The sequence below is a fragment of the Myodes glareolus genome, chromosome 15, assembly GCF_982192425.1.
Source record: "Myodes glareolus chromosome 15, mMyoGla1.1, whole genome shotgun sequence".
NCBI lineage: Eukaryota > Metazoa > Chordata > Mammalia > Rodentia > Cricetidae > Myodes > Myodes glareolus.
The window spans coordinates 17,426,151-17,450,365 of NC_142040.1; the positions used below are offsets into that span (position 1 = coordinate 17,426,151).

A 24,215-nucleotide genomic window follows, 5' to 3' on the forward strand; every position below is an offset into this window, starting at 1 on the left:
AAGCCTATCACAGAGTCGGGATGGCGCAGGCTGGGCGGAGGCGCCGCGATAGGTCCAACCGGGCGGCCGGAGAGAGCGGGAAGCGCCGCGGGCGGGCGTCCTCTTCCGCCCCGGCCCGGAAGGGTGATGTGGCTGGACCAGCACCGGCCTCACTATGGTAAGAACCTGGGCTGCAGGGCCGCGGTTGAGCTTCATGGAGGGGCTGCGGGCTCGCGGTGGTCGCCGGGGATGGTGCGGGTGCTGTGGGGCACGGGAGCCAGGTTCTCCGGGACCCGGCGGTGCACAGGCCGAGGAGTCGTGCGGCTCTGAGGCTCGTCCCGGAGCATCAGGCCGAGAGCCGGAGGGAGAGCGCGGGTGGTGATGGGCTCTGCCCCTCGCGAAGAGGCCGCCTTGCTGAGCTGTTTAGTACAGTTGCGGTGGCATGTTCGGCCGGTCGGTTACATACATCTGTGGACATGTACTCTCAGACGCTACTTTCAGTTTCCTTTTCCCCTTCCTTTTATGTGCTCCGTGTTATCACCCAGCCCGCATCTTACAGTGGTAATTAATAGATTGTTGCTTTTTCTTAACTGTAGCTCCTACACCTTCTGTGCTACCTGTTGAATCCAAAACTCTGAGATAGGGCCTCTTCTACACCATTATTTCAGTTGTAATGGTGCTTCTTTGCAAACGGATGTTTTAATGATTCGAGTTCCCTGCAAAGTTGGATCTGTCTTGTAGAAGCTTAATGTGCTTCCTCGTAGTAATGTCTGGCCGGGATCCTGGGATTTCATCTTAGTGTTAATGATGGTTTAATAGTTTAGACCTCAGGAAAGCTTTCAGTGCAAATAAGAAAATAGCAACCACAACGAAGTTCAAGGCAAGGAACCCTGCACCTCACTTAGGTGAATTTAGAAACCGTCTATAAGCATATTCCTAGTGAAAGCAGGTATTATCATCTGAAAAGCAGCCATGATCTCCCTCCCCCCAACCGGGATTCCATGGTGAAGAGATACCGAATTTGAGTTCCCAGGAGTTGCTCCAGCATCATCTACAGTATACAGCCTTTAGAACAGTGGTCAAAAGCTCAGTTCGTCCTTCCTGCTCTCTTGACAATTTGTCAAGGTTTGTTCATAAATTGGAGTTTCTTTCCTAAACAAGATTAGCACCTGGGGAAGGAGGTAGCATTGATTGGCACATTTTTGTTCTCTGGATTAATATTTTAGTGTCCATTGCAGCCTGTTTTGCTGCCTACCACACAATAACATGCACTTAGCCCTAAGGATGTTGATAATACGGTGTTACTAAACTTAGATAAATGCTCTCTTACCTCTTTACCAAGAAACTGAAGTAGAATAACTTTGTACATAGAACACACAAAGATCGGTTAAGACTGATAGTGTTTTAACTTTTTCAAAAAACAAAAAAAGCTTTTGTTTATTAGTACTTGGTCTGTATCAAGTTCTGTTTTAAAGAGTTCCTAAGCCTTGTCTTGCTTTAAGCTCCCACTTCTGAGATATTTACAGGTAAAGGAGCTGAAAAGTAGGGTGACTGAGCTGCCTCAGCTCTCATACCTAGTAAGTAAAGCCGGGCCTTGGGTTTATCTTAATGTCACTTGTGTTTTGTGTAGATGCGCAAGTTTCTTTTTTCAATCTCTGATTTGTTGACTCCACGTAGGCATAACCCACATTGAAGGGTGAATTGTACATGGTCTTATTTGTGTAGAATGGCTATGGAAGGATACGTGATAGCATTATTGAGCTATGGGACTTTTTTAATCTACAAGTTTTACTTTTTTTAAGTGTTATAAGAAAATATAATTCTATGCAATGTTTTATTAGAGATATTACTAGACATAAATATTTTAACATGCAAAAAGGATTAGCTATATTGCCCACCCAAGATCATCTTGATTATATATGTATATGACGTTGAAGGTAAGGCTTAAACATAGCAGCTCCTTTAGTCACCGTATATCCTGGTCCTTCCTACTGGTCAAAGATGTCATTATTCACACAGGAAATCCAAGAGGTAAAGGCAGGTTTGTGAGAGAAACATTTAGGTGATAGTTCTTGTTGTATTGACAATAAAAAGAACAGGAGAAAAGCATGTATCTTTAGTGTTACAAAAGTAAATTTGATCTTATGAAAATGTTCCATGAACTTAACTCTGAAATCCATTGCACATGGTGTATAAAGTGTAGTGTAGGTGCAGTGATCTTCTCTCAGAGTACTTAACTGCTAATAAATACTTTTGAGTTCCCAGAGGTTGTAGTTTCTTTAAGTCTAAATTTGAGGAGTTGCTGTGTTTAAAGTTTTGAGAAATTCTATAGAGGAGCCAGTGATACATAGCCAGCGCCCAGCATTCAGCTTTTCTGTTTTACCATTTGATTGTCTTTTCTTGATTGCAAAATATATTTTCTCATAGTAGGATTTGCTTTTTTACCCTTCAGAATATCTTTTCAATCATTTTATCGAGGTGTCCTATGAAGATTTCATTTTTAAAGCTATCGAGTATTAGTTCCACCTTTGGACTAGAGAACTACTGACACTGCCTGAGGTGTATGAACTCTGAACCCTGGCTTCACTCATAGTCAGAGTTCTGCAGTGCAAAATGAGTAAATAAAGTCTTTATGCGCTTCTGAAACAGAGCTAGTTAGAGCAAATGCAATTGAGGAGAAATGTTGATTTGTTCGAAGATAAATGTATGTGCCAAGTAGTCATATGTGTAATAGCATCTGGTCCTGAAGGGCATGCATGTATTCAGTCAGTTTGGGTCACCTGTGTAGATTGGGTGTTTTTGTATTTGGAGCTAATATTTATCTCCATTTTGTGGTTCCCATTTTTAACGGACAATAGTACATATTAATTGCTAAGTAGAATCTAGTTGGAAAATGCTGACCTGACCAAGGTTTGCAAATTATAAAATGCTGACCTATTTTCACAGTATGATATATATTTTATCATAATTGGGTTAGGGGTGTTGATTTCTGTGGTCTTCTCTACCCTAAGGGAAAAAACAAACTAGTTTTATGTCAAACAAAGAAGTCTAGCTAGTGTTTTAAATTTTTGTCTTTGGTGTTTAACGCTTAATTTTTTTTTGTTGTTTATTTATTTATCCTGACCAAGGTTTCCCTTATATCCTTTCCTCCTTCATTTCTCTTCAGAAAAGGGCAGGATCCCATACGTATCACCAAAACATGGCATATCAAGCTACAGTAAGACTAAGCACCTCCCCTTGTATTAAGGCAGGGCAATGTGACCCAATATAAGGAATGGGGTTCCAAAAGCCAGCACATGAGTAAAAGACAGCTCCTGCTCCCACTGCTAGGAGTCCCACAAGAAGATCAAACTACAATTGTCACATATATACAGAATGCCTGGTTCAGTCTCTTATGAGGTCCCTGGTTATTGGTTCAGATTCTAAATTCCTATGAGCCTAGCTTAGTTGATTTTGTGGGTTTTCTTGTGATGTCCTTGACCCCTCTGGCTCCTATAATCCTTTCTACCTCTCTTCAGCAAGATTCCCTGAGCTCAGCCTAATGTGTGAGTGAGTCTCTGCATCTGTTTTCATCATTGATTAATGGAAACTGATAACAGTTGGACTAGGCACCAATCTCTGAGTATAGCAAAATATAGTTAGGCATCGTTACGTTCACATTTTTTTTTTGTCCAGTTGTGTTTGGTTCTGTCCTAGGTCTCTGGACCATCCAACTCTGGGTCCTGGTATTGCAGACAGTGTCAGTGGTGGGCTCACTCTCTTAGCATGGGTCTGAGGATGGAACAGTCATTGGTTGGCCACCCACAATCTCTATTCCACTCTTAACCCCAGCACATCTCATAGGTAGGATAGATTGTAGGTTGAAGGTTATGTGGCTGGGTTGGTGTCCCAGTTCCTCTATTGGAAGTCTTGCCCAGGTCACAGGAGATTACCAGTTCAGGCTGTGTATCTCTGTTTCTTGGTATCTTGGCTGGGGTCATCCTTATAGATTAACTCTTAATTTAATGTGTTCTTGGAGTTAAGCTGGAGGAATTAATGTCAATAAAAATTTAGTTTAAATGTGAGCAATAAACATTTGAAACTAAGACAGTATTACACAAAAAGAAGCTTCTTTCTCAGCTATTAGGCTGAACATTCTATTATGCTGATGCTAAAAATAAATCTGCAAGGAGCACAGTGATCCAGTACTTAGGAAAATCCTGTAAGTTAAAGCATCCTTTCTGCCAATTAAATCTTATTAGTAACCAATCATCAGAGGTAGAGTGCCTACTTTACTAATGTATTTCCCTGTGGTTTTTTTTTTTAAGATTTTTGTAGTTTTTGTTTGGTCCCAACTATTCCCAACTCCATATTTCTAATGTTTAGAGGTGGTTTCTTAAGATTTCTAATTTAAAAGTTCTATTAACAAATGCCCAGGCTGCTTTCACTTATAATTCTAGAGCAAGCTCCCATTTCCAAACTTGGTGGATATAGCTTTAGCATACAGGAATGACTTGAAATAAGAATGCCTTTGGACCCTTTCATTATTTCACTACTTAAGTAATTGCACTTCCGAAAGATTATCGAGTAGCTTCTCATCTGGCTGCTTTAACTCAAGGAACCAACATAGTTGTTCCAAACTATTGGAAGCTCTGGTTAGTTATGGTTGGTGATAAGTCTGCAATGGAGAGTTACAATTGAAGAGCTTAAGAAGAGAATAATTTGGGGTAGTCTCTAATACTGTGTTTTAAAGTGAAGTGCACAATTGTAAGTGATCTAAGGTCAAAGAAGGGGTTCTGTATCCCACAAGTCTAAGGGTTACTATTGTGTTTGATACTGTGTTTCAGTAAATGGGACAGGCAGCCCTGTTTCAAGGGAATGTCATTTGATGCTTCTTTATGAAAAGGAAACATTTATAGATGTGGTAGGTAGAATGCACACCATGCAAAAACATTGCCTGCACACACATACGAATGTTTCTAATCATATGTAGCAACAGACTTTGCATCCAAATTTTCATTATCTTGGGGGAGAAAGATCAATAAGTTGTTTTGACCCAGCATTTCCGATACTCCCCTTCTCTCACCTCCAGCCCATTAAAGAATACCTCCACCTGTGCAAGCATAGTTTATTGTTGTCTTTAAGAGTGAGGTTTGGAGACAGTGTGCACATCAGGGTTGACAAAATATTTCTTTTTACAAGTAACTAATTAAAGTATAGATCAGGAAGTGTGGCACCTCGTTAAACCGCTAAAAAAAATGAAGAACTTAAATGGAAAAATGTTGTTTCTAAGTTTTCTTTATGACAGCATCCCATTAAAAACAATATCTGCATAAATACATGTTGATGTGTGGAAAGATGGCCAGAGTCTCTTTATGTATTAAGATATAACAGTGATCATCTTCTAGTTACTCTAGGGCAGTGGTTTCCCTTTGGGGATCACATCAGATATCCTGTATCTCAGATATTTGCATTATGATTCGTAACAGTAGCAAAATTATACAGTTATGATGTAGCAATGAAAATAACTTTATGGTTAGGAGGTCACCACAACACGAGTATTAAATATTAAAGAGTTGCAGCGTTAGGAAGGTTGAGAACCATTGCTCTAGGAATGAAGAGTTCAGAACACAGTGAAGGTTTTGTATTTTACTTTGATACCTGTAACTATCTCAGTTTACTTATATTACCTATGGACTTTAAAAAGTAAAAAGACCAAAGAAGTTAGTAATTAGCAAATCATTACACAAGAGCATATGTATTTTTGACCCCTTGATAATTAGCATGTCTTATAATTACTGTTTTAAATTGTAGAGTCGTTGAATATCTAGAGTTTTCAATTAGCAAGTTTGCCTACTCAGCTATACATACCTCTTGAAAGTGTATATATTGTATATATTAGAATGAGAACAGTATACCCTTTTCAAGGTGTGAGCACCTTCAAAGTTGGGTCTTGATAGAACATTGGAGTTGCAGAAAGTGGTAAATGTGAATACTAGGTAGAAATTACCTTAGGCCTTCACAACGTAGGCCGTTTGCATAATCGGAATAATATTTTTGTCTTTGCTCATTTCTCTGAAATGCCTTTAACAAATAAATATAAATTCACAACAGTTTGTATACTTCTCTTGGATAATTAGCAAAATCATATACTCAGTGGTTTAATCTAAATTGATTTTTCTCAGTAATGCCTTTTAGTGAAATTTACATCTTTTTATTTTGTTATGTGCTATCTTTGTTTAGCTCCCATTCTTCTCTTATTAAGATTTTTATGTGGAAATCTTATTTCTACTAAATAAGGGCATCTTTTAACCCAGAGAGTAAGTTGCATCAGTAGACAGCAGATGCTAATCATTGGGAGAAATGTTACAGGTAACAGGCCAATGTCCATAACTTAAAAAACAATCTTGACCAGAGTCTAAGTTCATCTGAAAGACTTTACCATCTACTATTATCTGTTTAAAATATAAACTTCTTAAATCCCTGAACAAAGTTGTATATATCATGCATTTTGTACATGTAAACAACTTTCATTTGTAAATGACTGTACACATACAAATTATATATACACACATTCCTCTTAATAATAGACATGATGGTGAGTGTTGTTTTATCTTTTATTATGAAAACTTTAAACACAGGAAGAGAAAAAGGAGGCTAAGATGAGCTTTTTGTATACTCAGCATTTCATGGGCAACTCTACTCCCTGTGTGCACGCACGCACGCAGGCGCACACACACACACACACACACACACACACACACAGAGACCAACTTCAGTGTCTTACAATTGAGCATATTTTTAAAGGCTTTCAGGGATAAAAGAGGATACATGGTGAAATCTTAATTTAGATACCCCATTAGGAAGATAGTGAACCTACTTTGTAAAACTAGCCATTTTACCACTAGAATCCTTGGTTTAATATAAGTGTTAATTCTGAAATTTCTTAACGAGCTCGCCCCCCCCCACACACACACTGCTGTGTTGTGTCTTCTGGAACCTACCATATTCTTGTTCCTTCTAAATGAAGTCCTTTGTAGATTAACATGTATTTGCTTTCTTATTAAGGCTTTTCTTTTGAAAACCTGTGTTGATCCCCAGGGTTCCAAGCCATCTCTTGCTGGTGCTACATGTTTAGTTTTGAAAATATTCATCTGGGCTGGAGAGATGGCTCAGCGCTTAAGAGCATTGCCTGCTCTTCTAAAGGTCCTGAGTTCAATTCCCAGCAACCACATGGTGGCTCATAACCATCTGTAATGAGGTCTGGTGCCCTCTTCTCAGGCATACACACAGACAGAATACTGTATACATAATAAATAAAATAAATATTTTAAAAAATGTTTCTTTTAAAAAAAAGAAAATATTCATCTTTTTCTAATCGGATAATTGGGGTGTGTGTTTGTCATCTGTAACATAAAAATATAATAACTATGATGGATGTGAAGGTCATAGTGTAAAAGAATACCAGGTGAGGACTGGAGAGATGACTCAGCAGTTAAGATCACTGCTCTACCAGAGGACCCAGGTTCAATTCCCAGCACCTACATGGCAGGTCACAACTGTCTGTAACTCCATTTCAGGGCATCTGACACCTTAACACCAATGCAAATAAAATAAATTATTAAAAATAGTAAAACCAGGTGAATGTCAGTAGTTGTTAGTTATGAGCTCCGAATAAGGAAAGATTCGTGCAGTTTAACTTTATATCCTTAGTGTCAACTTTATTTCCCAGAGTGAACCCTAAATATGCATATTGTTGTTTACCTAGAGAGTAAATGGGATGCTGTCATAAAGAAAACTTAGAAACAACATTTTTCCATTTAAGTTCTTCATTTTTTTTTAGCGGTTTAGCGAGGTGCCACACTTCCTGATCTATACTTTAATTAGTTATCTATTCATGTGCATGTCAAATGATCTTTGAAAGACAGCCACTGTGGCAGTATTTTAACCATTTGGCTTCACAGACATCAACTTAAAACCAAATTTAATTAAAAGCCAATGCATATTAAATACCACCTTTGCTTTGTAAGTGAGCAAAATCTTTACACAGGAAAACAAGTATTAAAATGGCTATTATAAGTGTTTTTGTTCATCCTTTGCAGACCTTAAAATTTACACTTGCCACTCACTAATAAAGTCCACCCACAGTCATCCTTATTTTCCCACTTTGAATCAATGTTTATAGATCTAAGACTATACTAGCATTGAGATCTTGCATTCTGTCTGCCCAGTTCTTGCCAGAATTTTATATATTCATTTTTGTCACTAGTTATATTAGTAAGTGGGGATAGGGTTGGTAGATTGCTTAACAGGCAAGCATGAGAACCTGAATTCAACCCCGTGTCAATATTTTTAAAAGTGGGCCTATAATCCCATGAATGGAAAGGCAGAGAGATAGAAGAGTCTCAGAAACTCCCTGTTGAGCTGGTTTAGCTGAAGTAGGAAAGCCCAAGTTTCATGAGCGATCATGCCTTAAAAATGAAGGTGGAGAGTGGAAGGACAATGCTGAACTCCAGCCTCTCGCCACCATACGTACGTGCAACTACAAATCCATAAACTTGCACACGCTGAGCACTATTGGTTAATAATCTGCAATTTTTGCATTTTTCAGTAATGTCTTATTTATTGAAATATGTAAAAATAATTTTAGTAATGCCTGGCAATTTAAGAAAAATAGTTTTCTTAAAATTATTCTGTCCATTTTTTTTTTCATATATAAGCTTGAGAATCACTGTCTGTTTCAGAAGTCATGTGTTGGTATTAAGTTCATTTTATAGGTTAGCTTCACAGCCTTAGCTTCAGAACTGAGAACTTTATCAGTTGATCCTAATTATACAAAGGCCTTACATGTGTGTTAAGGTAGTTGTTTGGGTTTGTAGGTTTTTTCCTCCGAAAACTGCCTTTGTTCCTACTGTAATGTAATTCTTTTTAAGCTTAGAAATCTGAAGGCTTTGCTCTAGTTCCTCTTTATTGTCTTTTTTTTCTGTTTCATTTTTCATTTGGTTAATAATATTATTCTGAAGGTTATTTATGTGTTGCATTTTGACCATGTGTTTCTCTTACCTGACTTATCTCTTGAAGTTCATAGCATTTTCTCTAGCTTCTGAGATTTTCAAATGAACCTCACTTACAAGTAGCAATTTTTGAAAAATAATTATGATGTATTCCTCCTGTTTTTTAAGAAATCTAGTCTGACTGTGGTGGTAGGTACCTTTAATCCCAGCACTTGGGAGGCAGAGGCAGGAGAGTCTCTGAGTTTGAGACCATCCTGGTCTACAAAGCGAGTTCCAGGATAGCCAAAGAAACCCTGTCTTGAATAACCAAAAAAAAAGAAAGAAAAAAAATCTTCTAATTTTGATTCAAAATTTACTAAGTAGGCATACTGTTGACTGCTGACTGGGATTGATGTATTTTATGTGCCTCCTAATGGAAGTGTCTGTTAGAGTTTTTATCATACTATATGATGTTCTTGCAGCTTCTTAAAAGTGTCTTGAGTGAAACATCTCTTCTTTGGGTTTGCACTGTGCTTCAGACACGTTGCCAGATATTAGAGATTGACTGTCTGTGCAGTGTTCACATTTCCGGAGTGGCCTTGTATAGCGGAAGTGTCAGTTGCTATGTGAGGCATAGAAAAGGTTCCTAAGGAAAAGTGCCCCTGGAATCCCAGCACTTGAGAGCAAAGGCTGAGGGATCTCTAGTTCCAGAGGAGCCTAGGCATTAGAAGAACCGCGGGAATGCAGAGGGAGGACAGCTGGGCTCAGGGAGCCTTGCTGACAGAGCTGGACTGAGAGGATGGAGCAGTTAAGGGCATTTGTTGTCTTGTAGAGGACCTGAATATTGAATGAAATAAACCAAACTCTAGTGGTTTTTTTTTTTTTAGACTTGAAGCTCATTACCTGTTTGCCTCTTTAAATATATAATTCTTAGGATTCCTATTAAAACTTTACTATAGAAGAAGGCACTGTTACATAACGAGTAACTGAAAAGGAAGGGCAGGTGCTTTTCTTTCACCAATGTCTAATAATCTTAATATTTATCAGGGCTTGGAACATAATTTCATATTTTTAAAATATGCTTATCCCAAGCAAAAAGCTCAGTTGAAAGAAACTTTAGTCGGTATTTAATCTTTCTGCCTGACTCTGCTCAGATTTGTAAATGCCAAATGAAGGCCAAGACTTAATGGTCCCCGGGGCTCACACCGCCAGCCGCTGGCAGTGTGGAAACCACCTGTCCTCTGTCTGGTACTCTGTACGCCTTGACCATCTGCCTTCACTATATACAGAGTCCACTGGCTCTGGTGGTTTGAATCCATGACATTCAGGTTCATGGATTTACATTTCTGCTGCAGCTCCTGCATTCTTTACTTTAAAGAATGGAAGGAAAGTACACCTTTAAAGACTTCATGATGCTGTTTGCATGTTGTACATCGTGTTTGCCTGTAATGTGGAATTGTCTGGCATTTTTTGGATAGGAAATTTCTCTTGTGATATTAATTTGTTTTTGTTTTTTTTCTCTCTTTCTCTTTATAGTCTGCCATTTTCAATTTTCAGAGTCTGTTGACTGTAATCTTGCTGCTTATATGTACGTGTGCTTATATCCGATCCTTGGCACCCAGCCTCCTGGACAGAAATAAAACTGGGTATGTTCCTAATGATATTGGGTCAAGACAGTTCTCACCAGCATCAAATGTAAATTACCATGAGAGTCATTAGACAGTTTAATTCTATTTATAACATAGTTTTGAATAACTTTTTGCATTTTCTTCATGCTTTAAAGCTCTAAATTATTTGTAGTATCTTACTATATTAATGAGTAAACTTCAAAAATGATCTAGTGTGGCTTGAAATTTCACATACTGAATAAAAGTGGACTAAAGATTTATCTGACTGAAGGTGAGACATGCTAAATATCCATCAACTGTTATGACAATGCCCTGTTAACTTTGTAGACATGGTTTTCCCCTTTCCACCCACTTCTCTGAGCTCCTATTGTACATGATTTTTAGCTTTTTATTGTAATCAGTTAATTGGAATTGTAATATAATAAGTAAGGCCTAATAAAATAGGAGTTTGATCTTACAAAGTAGTCACTACTGAAGTTAGAATTGAGCATTTTTACTTTTCTAGCGCTGTCATGAAATTTCTCTTCAAAGGGAAGTTGCATGTGGACATGTCTGCCCCTCTTCTCTTTGGGAGTAGGAATGTATCCATAACATGCTACATTGATCAAGGAGTTTTCAGGGCTACCAACCTTACAGTAGAGGTTAGTAGTAGTATATTTCTCCTACATTAAAGGTCCCCAAAAAAGCTTTCATGTTTTTACATTTCAAAATATAAACTAATAGGATCAGTTGTGTGTATGATTAGAAACAATTTTACTTGATTATAAATAAAACCTACTTTTCTGTAAAAGTGATTATTTGATTTTCTTTCCTTTACACATTTTCTCTGAGACTCATAAGAGATTTGTCATTGTGTTTACCATGCTTGGGTGGAGTTAACTCACTGTCTGCAATGCATTTTTGATGACTTGACCATTTACGTTTAACTCCATTTTCTACAAACTGTTTCAAATGGTCTAGACCAGGGCTGCACTGAAGGACTGCTCCTTAGACAGCGTCTTCCTAGTTCCCTGAACTTACAGCACTGTCAGTAGAAGCATACACATTCAAGCCATAGAAATTAAGCAACAGATTGTAGTGGTTTGTCGCAACTAACAAAGTTCTTTTAAAAAAATAAAATAAACAGCAATCTAGATGTTCAGAGGCATGCCATAGGAAATTCTCTGAAACAGCTCACTGCTGGATAGGTCTGAATTAAGTCCAGAGTAAAAGCTCCTTGTTCCTAGACTAGACTTGAGAGACCTGCCTTTTGTGGCCTGGTGATTTCAAACTGTTCAGGGTCCTGAGTTTCCCATGAAGGTGCTTTAGATATCTTACTCTGTGACCCATAGGTGCCGAGAATCAAACACACATGGTTTTGCAAGGGTGACCTCAGTTTCTATTTTTGGGTGAAAAAGCCAAAATGAGTAATGCCTAGATTTCCTGCCCCATATTCCTTCAGTGCACATCACTGTGCACAGCCTGTTGCTGTTCTGCAGACTCCTCATGGAGTTCTCCAAGCATGGGTGCTGCTCTGGAAGCCATGAAATTAGTACTCTGTTTACAAACATAATTCTAAACATAGACAAACATAGTTACAGGTATGTATAATACCTCAAAACAGCTGTACTGTTTTTTTTTTTCAAATTTTTCTGTTGATGACTCATTTGCTTTTGCCAAAGCTGTTGCTTTTTATGTATTCCAAATAAGTGATATGTCCATTTATGTGTGTATATTTAAATCATAATTCTCATATTCATGGAATATAAAAGAACATCTTCATCTTAATTGTTATTCCTGGAATATTTGTCTTAAATGTCACACTTAATACACTCATGCTTATTCCCACCTAAACCAATAATTTTCATTATATTAAAATGTAACCGTACATTTATGTATGTTTTCTTGTTGACTAGCACATATAAGGACTGCTCCTAGAGTTATAGATTAATGAAACAGAGCTATAATTTGTAAGAAATAAATATTGTAGTAGATTACAAAAGCGCATCTGAAAACTATCTTCATGTATAATTTTCTCAAAATTACTACTTAAATTAACATGTGATTTGTCTGCTTTTGAAAGTGACAATGAGCTTGAAGTTACATGAATGAATTCATTGAGTCCTTGTATAAATTTTAGCCACTCTCATATTAACGTGCCCTAATTCTGACCTCTGACACACATATAGTCCAGTTAATAGTAGCTTCTCTCCAGTGCTGATTCATGATATTTCCAGCACAGTTTTCATATATAACTGGTGGCTCCTGACCAGAGAGCACATCTTAAAGTCCTGTATGTAGAATTAGTGTTCTGTGATATTGACAGAAATGAACTGGCTTTTGCAGTAATCAGGAATTGTTTTTGTTCTGTTTTATCCTGTGTAGACTATTGGGAATATTTTGGAAGTGTGCCCGAATTGGTAAGTGTCTAATCTGCATTCATTTCTTCAACTATAAATTATTGGATTCCATATTTATGTTATATGCTTGGCAATCAGTTGTCACTTTTCCAAATATAGGCTTCTCAATCCTCTGTACTTTTGTAAGAACTTACAGAATTCTCCCAGTTGTTTTTTTCTTGCTATTTAAAACTAGATGTAATGGGAAACTTCACTCTATTTTATTAACAGGGATATGGAAAAATAATAAAACACAGAGCTATGTTCTGTAAGAAATAAGTCCAGAATATTACAAAGACTCATGTAAAAACTATCTTCATGTATCATTTTCTCAAAATTACTGCTTAAATTAACTTAATTTTCTGCTTCTTGAAAGTGATAAGGAACTTAGAGTTAAATGAATTAATCTATTTAAATCAGGTATCACATCCCATATGTCTCTGGACTTGGAGGAAATTCAGATAGTATCTATAGCATATGTTTATACCATTCTCTTTTGGATCATGTGTGCTATTTTGTTAATTTATAAATCAGTATTTTAAGACTTTTGGTACACTTTTTAAATATTTGTTTTGTGTAAGGGTGAGGGTACACATGCTACAAGCTACAATGTACGTGTGAAGTTCAGAGCACAGCTTGTAGTGGTTACTTTGCTCCTCCACACAAACGGTTCCTGTAGAGGGGAGCCTGAGGGCAGGCACTTTTTCCCACTGACTCATCTCACCAGCCCTCATGGATACTGTTTTGGTAACCAAGGATGAGCTTCATTCACGTGTAATAACAATAGAAAGGTTATTTGCATTTTAAGTATGCATCAGGTTGACTCCTTATTTTATCCTCATATTTGACACTATTCATGTAAATTCAGAGTGATCAGAAAGTAAATGAAATGCAGTGCAAAAGTAATAATAACTTAATAATCAGCTATATCATCTTTAACATATCTAATTAAAAATACTTTGTGGTGTTTGTGCTTAGACACTTAGACTTGAAGTAAAGTTTGTTGTCTTAGAAATATTTGCATGACATGTGTTTGTACTTAAACATACATGTATATACACATTAATGTCATATTTCAATATTTTATTAGCCTTGAATTTCCTTGTAACTACTTTCTTCTGTTAAAGCACAGTTAATTTCATAATTTAACGAGTATGCCTTTTTTATGCCTTTTACTTTTAGCAAGTTTATCAACAGCCCACATAGTCTACACTTAACCCTTGAGTTAGGATTTAGAATTTACAAGTCCGGTTCCTGGTTCCTATTTTCCCCTGTTTTGTTTCTGTGTTCAGCTTCTCAGAGATATAGAAAGCTTAGAAGTCAGTGTGTAACAAGAAACAAGGTTGATGAAAGTTTCAAAGTACAAACTAAGCTTAAGAATACTTAGACATCGGTGAGTTCGAGGCCAGCCTGGTCTACAAGAGCTAGTTCCAGGGCGAACTCCAAAGCTACAGAGAAACCTTGTCTCGAAAAACCAAAAAAAAAAAAAAGAAGAAGAAGAAGAAGAAAAAGAAGAATACTTAAACATTCTTCTGAAGTCCTGGGAGCCAGTGTCACACACCTAAGCACAGCTGAGGTGTAAACTGGACTTAAGAGTGTCCGACATCGTTCGTTAGTCATTTCCCTTCCAGGAAAGTTTCTCCTTCCATTGGACTTTCGGGTGAATGGCAAGTTCCTACTAGAAATTAGCAGTCTAATGCTAAGTTATTCATGTTTCTAAGTCTTCTGGATAGTTGATAAGTACAAAGGATTTCTCAGAATACCTTATTGAAAGCCATAATTCTGATGGAGTGAATGAAGATAAGCATTATTGTCCCCCTGACAACTAAGTGTGCTTTTACATGAAGTTTCCCTTCCTCTGTGTTCTTCATGATGCCTTATTCTCTTCCATGGAAATAAACATGAGAATTCATAGGAAATATGGCTGGCTTTAAATTGGCAGAAGAATATGTGTAGCCTAGATAAGTGTTTTATTATTCAGGGAATATTATGGATACTCTTGCGTATGTGTTCAACTTACAGCCCAATCCTATCACTTAAAACTTTTTGAATTTTTGTTTCTTTATTGTACTCTTTAGACATGAATTTTATAGATAACAGTGTTGTATCTCATAAAATTAAACATGCCTTCAACAATTTTTTTTGTTGTCAAAACTATAGAGTCTGGGACATATAATGAGTATAGGTTTTTTTTTGATCTCCCTAAATATACAATGCATAGATGGCCAATCACAATAAAATTTTCCAGTTCAAGATGTCAGTGATGCTAACATTAAAAAGGCCTGCCTTAGATTTATAGAGATTTGTATAGAGGCTTATCTGCCACTCAGTCATGAATAATGGGTACAAACCTAAAATAGAAGAAGAAATCTTGAACACTTCAAAGGAACCAAGAAGAGAAACAGACTGTCACCCTCAGTACCTAATACTCATCACTAAGTGTAAGTGTAAACCAAACTGCCCAGCAGTCTAGTCACCCTGAAAAAGAAAATATATTATAGACCAATGTATCGCCAAGAACAAGGTAGTTAAAAACCTGAGTAGTGTCCTGCAGGGAGAGATAGCAGAGATGTGACACTGAAGAGCTAACTTTCCTTTTCTGTTATATAAAGTTGCTAACTCCCAAAGAAAAGATAAAGGGTTTTAGCTTTCTTCTAAATAGGAGTTAGACCTATAAACAGTTCTATTTAGTAGCCAACCCAAGTGTCCTTTTTGCTCATAATTATGACTAGAACTTAAAGCGTCAGACATAGTATATGCCTGTCTTGATGAGTCCCTCAATTGTGGTCCGTTTTGCTGTCTAGTTATAACTGCCTTTCCTTTGTGCATGCGCAGCTATTTATATGACATCCCCTTTTCCCTCAATCTTGAATGGCTCACTTAGAAGTGTTATGAAAATCTGAAAGCATTTGCTTTCTTTTAACAAAGTAGCTTTGAAAATTCTGGTGCTGACATGCATTTTTTCAAGAGCCTGCTGCTCTCTATTTCTGACACACAGTATATCCACAAAGAGAGAGTGCAATTGTAATGGAACTGAGGCAGAAGACCTGTCATCTAATCTTGTTACACATCATATGACAGCAGCTGTTTCCCACTCACTTACACAAAGCTACCACCTGACAAGAAGCAACCTTCTTACTCGAGTTCAGCTAAAGATGCCTAGCTTGACCACATGGTAGTCTCTTTTAAGAAAATGAAAAACATGAAAATGAAACCCATCTGTAAATTACAGCATTCTAAGTCATGAGATGAGAAAGAAAAGAACTTCCTCAAGAATTAATACCAAGCAGATGGAAAACTCAATTCCGGGATAATTGCTCCCTTTGGGTGTTTCCTGCGACCATGCTAAGCAGTGGACATACCAGCCCTGAAAGGAATAACAGACTTTATAACATCTACCTAAAGTTTATGGATCAGTGAGGTGTTTTGAGGGGCTTTATTTAGCCCTAATGAATTAACATTGTAAACCAGTGTGTTCTGGTTTTAATTTTTTTTTTTAGTTAAATCAATGTTACTCTAAAACCACCTTTTCATTATAGATTCTCCTTTAATAGAAGGCAGTCTATTAAACGTCTGTTGGGGGCGGGGGTAAAGGCAATTTAAAAAACAAAAACTTTGAGAACACCAAATCTGTGGTTGTTATTTTACTTTACTGTGGTTTAATTTGAGAATTTTGTTGGTTTAGTTCAATTCAGTTTGGTTCAGTTTAGATTTGAGAATAGGGCCTCAATGTTTGTGGACTATACTGCTGGTGATCTTCCTGGAGAATGGGATTACAGGCAAAAGCCCTGAATAAATGCATGCTGTTCTAATAGATGTAATATTTTAATATATCAGTGTTGACACATTGAAGAAGCAAAGCTCTGAACATTAACAGTGACCTTGAGAATTTTACTTAATAGGGATGTCAAGGTTGACATTTATGAGAGCCAGGTAAAGAGTATCTAAGGGGAACTAAGGAGCTTAATTATAGGGAAGTGGAATTTCCACGTTGTGGAAGAACCTGAGTAAGGCTAGTCAAAGTCATCTTTAGGCTCACAAAGGGCTCAGACATACCTCGGCTGTTTCCATGGGACTGCTGCTTTATTTCTTATGCCTGCTACCTCTGAATTAGTACAGTTTACGGGTACTAAAAACACAGCAACAATGACAACGAATTGAATTCCCCTGCATGGGCTGTATGCTAGCAACACACTTTCACAAGCTGACATCAGATCTTAAATCGGGCAAAAAAAAAGTGTCTAAATATGGACAGTTTTAAATGAATGTGGAATTGACTCATTAAAGAAGTTATTGTGTTTAATACGTACTTTTAGCTTAATACATTATTGAAATACTGAGATTTTAGAAATTTTGTAACTGGAAATGATGCCAAAAATGTTTCAGGCTTCAGAGAATTTCCAATTTTTTAGGGATGCTCAACTAATGAAATCTAGTCAAGTATTTCAAAATCTCTTAAATGGAAATACTTCTCATCCCAAAGATTAGATAAAGAATGTTTGACTGTAAAAGACTTAGTACCATGTGTATCAGAAGTAGTCATCATCTATGGAGGAGCTTATGCCTATTTTTTTAATGGGCTAATATTGGCTATCTTGCTGGTCTTCTAAACACTACAAGGGTCATGAGCTGGTGCCATAATATGAAGAAGATATATTACTGAATGCTCTGCATTAGATTCCTTAGGGAGAAATTCCTTGTTTTATTTTTTAGGAAGAGACCTGACTATCCTTTTGCTCTGAGTTGCTGGAGAGCATTTCTTTGGCATTCTCCTAAATTCTGCAGGGGCATGGCATTGGTACTTTCAGGTACAGGTCTCAGAAGTAACTTAGGTTTAACTGCTAACCATGTCCAGCCTTTTTATATTGAGATGTGACATTGTCATCTGCATAGGTCACTCTTGCAAACTACACAGAGTTACGAATAATAATAATAATATCTCATGATGGGCCAGTAGGATGGTTCTGCACTTGCCTGGTAATCTGAGTTCAATATCCAGCATTTATAGACAGTTGGAAAGAAAGAGCCCGCTCCAAAGTGTTCCTCTTTGTCCTCTAACCTCCACATGTGCCCTGTTGCTTGAAAACTTCCATGAACAACACATGATAAGAATGGCTTTGTTTTGGAGTCTTTAAGTTCTTTGCCTTGTGTTGGGCTACAATTTTAGCACACCTTGTTAATCAAATTTGTATTGAGCTTGTTTCATGTTGCCTCCAGGTCCTTGTTTTCCCTTCTCTCAGTAGTAACCTTATCATATCTTTATTAGTCATTCATTCAACCAAGATGAATGTCTTCCTTTTTTCAACAGGTGAACGCAAGAGTCCTTACGTTGCTGTATGCTGTATAGTGATGGCCTTCAGCATCCTCTTCATACAATAACTTCAGAAACAACCAGCGTGTGGTTGCCATCAGACTTTAAGCAAAGACTTGCCTCCAGAAAATAATGGAAAGAATAGTTAACCCTTTTATCTCTGAACATGAAATGAGATAAATTTCGAGATGCTGTTCTCTATTTTTATGCTATTGGACCAATGAGCTATATAAATAATTAAGGTGTAACAGTTTAATACACAGGATGTGATTATAGCAATCAACCTCAGTCTTTCACTCCAGTATTACTCTCAGCAAATGTCATTCTGTTGTCTTGGGACTGCTTTTCGTAAGTTTCTTGAGGCCACGAAGTAGAACAAACAGTTGGTGGATTCCAGAGTCTCCTTTCACTAGGGCTTAAAAATGTTGTCCTCACTGAATGAGACCTTCTAGTGACTGGCCTGTTTTTATTGGAAAAAAAAAATTGTTCTATTTTTGTTGTTGTTACTATTCTTATGGATTGCATTCATATTTAAACCATTTTGATTGCTAACCAGAATACCTCTATTCTTGGCAAATTATTACAGGTGTAAAATATTTTAAGCAAAACCCTGTATTTCTTTAATATAATATGGTCAAGTGTGGTCAAAGATATAGCTGGTGTTCTCTGAAAAAGAGCATTCTTAGAATGGAAAAAAGCAAGTAAAACAATAGTAGACTAATAATATCACATGGTTTTCATTCTCATTAGTGTCAGGTCTTCCAAATAGAGCATTCGTTGTAGTTATCCCAAATGTGGTTTTTGTTGTGTTTTTAATGCATAACTTTAAATACAGTTTCTTTTCTGTCAGCTTAAACTGGAATCTCTTTTCTAACTTCGTAGGTGATAAAGACATTTCATACCTGTTTAGTCTAGATACTATCTTCTAAGTACCTCTCAGCTCTGACACTGAAGCAAAAATTTGAGCAGTTTGTAATGTATATATATGCAAAGATTGAGAATGAAGCCTTAGTATCAAAAGGCACTTGGAAGTGGGAATTTATTGCATTGCTATTTTAAAGCTAAGAGGAATTTAATCTACCTGAAAACATATACTACACATAACATTTATTGTTTAAGTATAAAAGAAACTTTTTCTCAGAAATGAAATTCTGTAGAAACAGAGTACTGAACTTGAAGCCTTTTTCAGCAGCACATCACTCTAGCCCAGACAGGCACAAAGCTCGCTGGACCACCAGGTGTTACAGATAAGCTGCATGGATTGCAGTTAGGGTGACATCAGAGAAGCTTGCTTTGTGTTTTCTTCGGATTATTTTTTTTTTTCAAAAAGATCTTTGGAATGTCTATAGCTAGTTAAGACCTGTCTATTTTACTTTGGACAGGAATTCAGATTATGGCAATTATTCTGCTCTGAACTGCATCTTGGGCTTTACATTAGGTCAGAGATTTCTAGGACGTCCCAAAAATAGGACTCCCTCAGCACATTTGTGCACAGTAAGTCATCTTCCAAGGTCTGATTTCTGGTGGCCATCTGTTGTCCCTCTCTGCTACCAACTGAACTTTCCGGAAGTGCTGTCAACGTTTTTTCCTAAGTTAACACACATCTCATAAAAAGAAAGAATAAAGGATCAGGCCTAAAATGTTCTGTTTAATTTGACATTTCAGACAGTGTAGGTGGAAATGAGAGGAAGACATAATTAATTTGAACTATGTGTGGTAACCTAAGACGGTTAACTGTGTGTCGCAGCGTATTTCTGTCCCTGCCTTCCTTCTCTTTTTACGTAGGGCTCTCCAGAGTGTAGGATTGATGCGAAAGTACAGGATTTGATAAAGAAGAGCAATTGCTGTTTTTGATGTGTAAACCCTGACTCGTATTTAACGAGCCACAGGGTGGTGTAGGGCTGTGAAGCCCACAGAATATTCAGCTCTGTTCTAGTGGAATGTGGAGGAGCAGGGAGCACTGCAGGCATCTGACCTCTACACAGTGACTAATACACAGCTGACCGGAGAAGGGACGCTGAGACCCAGGGGCTAGCAAACTCCAGATTGGCTCTAGAGTCTTTAATCCATGTCTCATCATCTGTTTTGTATTGGTGTTTGGTTCCTGGTGAGTGTCGTCTGTGCCATTGACAGGGTAGGGACATGTCTTATTTCCAGGTAGTCCTTCAAGATGGTCAGAAGCCACTTATTTGTCAATTTTGTCATATATTTTTGAAAAGTTTAAACTCAGTTCAGTGTCTTGCTAATATCTCTTCTAGCTATGCCATAAACTACCTTATATGTTTCCATTCAAGTTATTTCTTACTGGGGTTAGTAAGGATATGTAATTTATAATAAATTCCTTCATCTTCATAATAAAATTATTCTCATACCTTCGGATAACACATATTTTCATGAATTAAGTTTTTCAAGTTTACAAAGTCCAGCAAATCTTTGCCGCTATTTGTGAAAAAATATTTAGCACTTGTAAATAATTTATATTTCAGGAAACATTACACAGTTCTTATGGTATATAAACACTGAAAATAGAAATATGAGTAGTTTCTCTGTATTCATCATATAAATGAAAGATTAATATATGTGAAGTATAATGTGCTAGCACTTGTTATTGAGATTATCCCCAGATTCTAGGAGCAAATGCAGAGCTATGATTCATTGAGGGTAGAACTTCTAGAAGAACATGGAATAAGCTGAGCTTGGCAGTGTTTTGCAAAAGCACAGTGGTATGTTAGGTATTATATGTCCCTTAGTTTGTCGTGGCACTGAACCATGAAGGTGGACAGGTGTTATATCCTGGAGAGTCATGTATTTTACCTACTTCAAAACTGAAGTTGAGTGTTTTCCCTCCTGCCTCACAAATCCTTCATGAGGATAATAAAATCTCCCTCAGTTTATGAACAAAAATGTTGATAATCTCAGGAGTGGATTCTCCTGAGATTTCTCTAAACCTTGTAGAGGCAACTAGCCAGTTGTTTTCAGAAACATGTAAAATCCCATATTCCATCTGCTAAAAGCAATCCCCACTGTTAAAGCAAACACCCACACCAAAAGTGCTCTGCTTACATTTCCTGGATGCACAGAAAATATTTCCAGTTATCAAGAACTTAAGCTGCACAGAAGCCTTTGGGGAGATACTCCATTCTTGCAATCTGAATTTTTTTTAGGGGCCACTCTTTACTTTTCTCTAGTAATAAATGTTCTCAAAGTGGTGCTGGCAATCACCCTTGTGACCTTCAGGAAGTCATGACTAGTTTCTGAGAAATAACTTCAAAATGTTTCTCCTTTGCCCTAAACTAATTCCAAAATAGTCTGAAATGCCATTCCAGTACCTTTTGGAGAAAAGAGAACAATAATTCATGTTTAAAAGTGGAAGTGAGCATCTTACTCTGGTTAGTTCATATATCTGCTATGTAATGAAAAATGAATTGTCAAAAGCCTCTAGTTTTGTCTTATATTTTAAAAAAAAGCAGTGTAGGGTGGCCATTACGCTAGAGTAGCTTATCTACTTTAATGTTTGGGCTTGCCAAGATAGGTTTGGAGGTAATATTTTACTGGTTTGATTCTTAAGACTACCCACACGATCTCCACTGCAGCTCTGCAAACCTTAAGTATCTGAATAATTGGCTTCTGTTTTACTGTGACCATGATACCAAACAAGAACAACAGGGAAGTTTGTGGGGTATTTGTTTCCCTTCTAGTCATAGTGGAGTTTTTTTAAGAATGTGTGGCAGGGGCTCAGAATCTCAGTGGACCAGTGAGCCCGAGTGAATCCAGGAGCTACAGACTAGCCCAAGCTCTATCTAACCTAATGTCCCTCTAGAACCCTATAGCTCATCTAAGCAGGTCCTAATTCCAGAAGTTTCTGTATTCTCATCAATGGGAAAATAGACATCCCCAAAAGCCAAAACTGATTGGATTGTTTTCAATCTGGTCTTGAATTGCCACAGAGGTAGTTGAATTTTGATTCCCTATGAAAATAGCAGTTGTAGATTGCTAACAATTTCAAATATCTTCTCAACTGAGATCCTGCGATAACAAACACATTGTGGCACACGTAGCTATCAGTTTGAGAGTCCAAAGCCTAGAAACCCAACTCTTCTAATTAGCACTTTATTGAAAAATAAAGGAATGATTGTTCTTTGCTTTAGAAAGCATGGTCTTTCTAAATATGGAAATCAACATATGCAAACCTTTTTACACCTGTTCCTGGGAAGATGTTCTCCCTAACCAGGGATTAGCAATTTTGACTTTAATTAGGCTTTAAATTCAAAGTATACAGTGAATATGACAGCGGTATTGTAGTCACTTGGGATGTTGTGTACCTTACTGTGTGCCATTGTGATCCAAAAACAATTACTAAATTTCGCTTTTCTCTCAGAGAACTCAAAAGGCCATTGTAATAGACTTTTAAACTTAACATATATGGGAAAGAAAAATTCAGAGGATTTACATGGATGTCCTTCACCAAATCAAAATTAGAGGTGGAGATAATAATAAGTAAAGGCCTAAGTATTGGAAGTTAGGGTGAATTATTTACACATACTATACTTTCTGTCGTTCATAAGAACACATGGGGCCTGTGTGAGAGCCAGATACTACTGTTTTATTTGACAAGGGAAGTGGCCTAAAACAGATGTGCAGAGATTGTTAAGTGCTCAAACCTGGACTTTGTCAGCCTCTTCCAAAACTCTTGATATACTACTCATCCTAGGCTAAATACTGGGAAAGTAGTGTGCAAAGATTAAACTGCTTAAGAGAAATACATGCTTAAGACATAAAGGATTTCGACAAGGCCAGCACTATAAAAAGAACTCTGTGTAGTATCCAAATACTAAAACTGATCTGCAGACCTGCAATGACATGGAAAGATTGGACCTTGGAAATTATAAAGTTAGGAAAATCCTTAGCATATATCAGCACTCTTAAGGGATAGTCAAAAAGTATTTTTCTACTTTTAATTAAATGTTGCAAGTAAGACCTAGGCCTTGGAAGATAAAGTAATGATGTCTTATAGGTTAAGTTTTGTAATGTGAAATTAAAGTTGTATACACAGAATAATAAAGCTGGGTGAGCTTTCTGAAAACTTTCCTTTACATGGAAGCATTCAGATCTTTTAAAGGGTCATTTTTCTTGCCTCTACATAAATCAACACCTGAAGTGTGATATTCTAAACAAATGTTGTCGAAGTGTTTTTCTTCTCTGTATTTCAATAGGGTATCTTCTGAGTAGTCCATTTTAATGTCAGCAGGTAACAGAAGAGTGACCGAATACTCCTGACATGATCCCTCAATCCCTAAGTTCTGGTGTCCTGTCATGGAGGACAGAAATAACAGAGTTCAGGATAGTCTTCAGCAGTTCCAGGGAGTGAAAATTGAGGCCTTGTTACCAGCCTACAAGCTAGGATCCCCTATATTCCGTTCACAGGAGAACGCTTGTGCTTGGTAACTTGTATATGCCGGATACTACTAAAGTCAAAATAGTCAATATAGGGGGGAAAAAAAGATTGCTCAAGGAACTTGGGTTTTAGTTGAGACCAAAAAGGCATTGGGGTATGGGGGCAAAAAGCCTACACAACCTCTAATGAAGGCCAGAGAGACCTGAAAGAATTTGTGTGGGGTGCTCACAGAAATTCAGTCCAAGAATTTGATAGTAGGCCAAAGACCTCTAGCAGCTAAAGATCGTGATCTAAGGAACAGTGTATTCAAAGGGAAAACCTTAAGAACTGAAGTAATGGAGAAATGGAAAACTAGTAAAAGAATTCAATGTAGAGATGCAAAGAATGGTGTGTCAGAGATTTAAAAAAAACTGAATCAAGGACATCGAGCCATAAAAAAGGCTGACTTGCTCATACAAAAGATTTAACCTTTAATAATTGTAGGAGCTTGTACGGCCTCTGTCAAATATTGGAGCTATAAATATTTAAGGATGAACTGAACCCGTTTCCATT

At 37.3% G+C, this 24,215-nt stretch overlaps 1 protein-coding gene and 1 non-coding gene across 2 annotated transcripts; both read left to right on the forward strand.

The window, feature by feature from the left end:
- Positions 1 to 20: 20 nt before the first annotated feature.
- On the forward strand, positions 21 to 20,652 carry Tmem167a (transmembrane protein 167A). The gene is made up of 4 exons (XM_048455882.3): positions 21 to 157; positions 10,488 to 10,597; positions 12,944 to 12,978; positions 18,266 to 20,652. The coding sequence occupies exons 1-4, from the start codon at positions 155 to 157 to the stop codon at positions 18,334 to 18,336; spliced, it is 219 nt and encodes a 72-aa protein (XP_048311839.1). The 5' UTR covers positions 21 to 154; the 3' UTR covers positions 18,337 to 20,652.
- Positions 11,116 to 11,249, forward strand: LOC125414139 (small nucleolar RNA U109). The gene has a single exon (XR_007236160.2). It is a non-coding gene; the product is annotated as a small nucleolar RNA U109 (small nucleolar RNA).
- Positions 20,653 to 24,215: the final 3,563 nt, after the last annotated feature.

Bases quoted from the DNA above. Each gene is read 5' to 3' on its own strand.
- Tmem167a (XM_048455882.3), top strand. The intron at 10,598-12,943 runs GTATGTTCCTAA...TATCCTGTGTAG, and splicing joins CTGGACAGAAATAAAACTGG to ACTATTGGGAATATTTTGGA. The intron at 12,979-18,265 runs GTAAGTGTCTAA...TTTTTTCAACAG, and splicing joins TTGGAAGTGTGCCCGAATTG to GTGAACGCAAGAGTCCTTAC.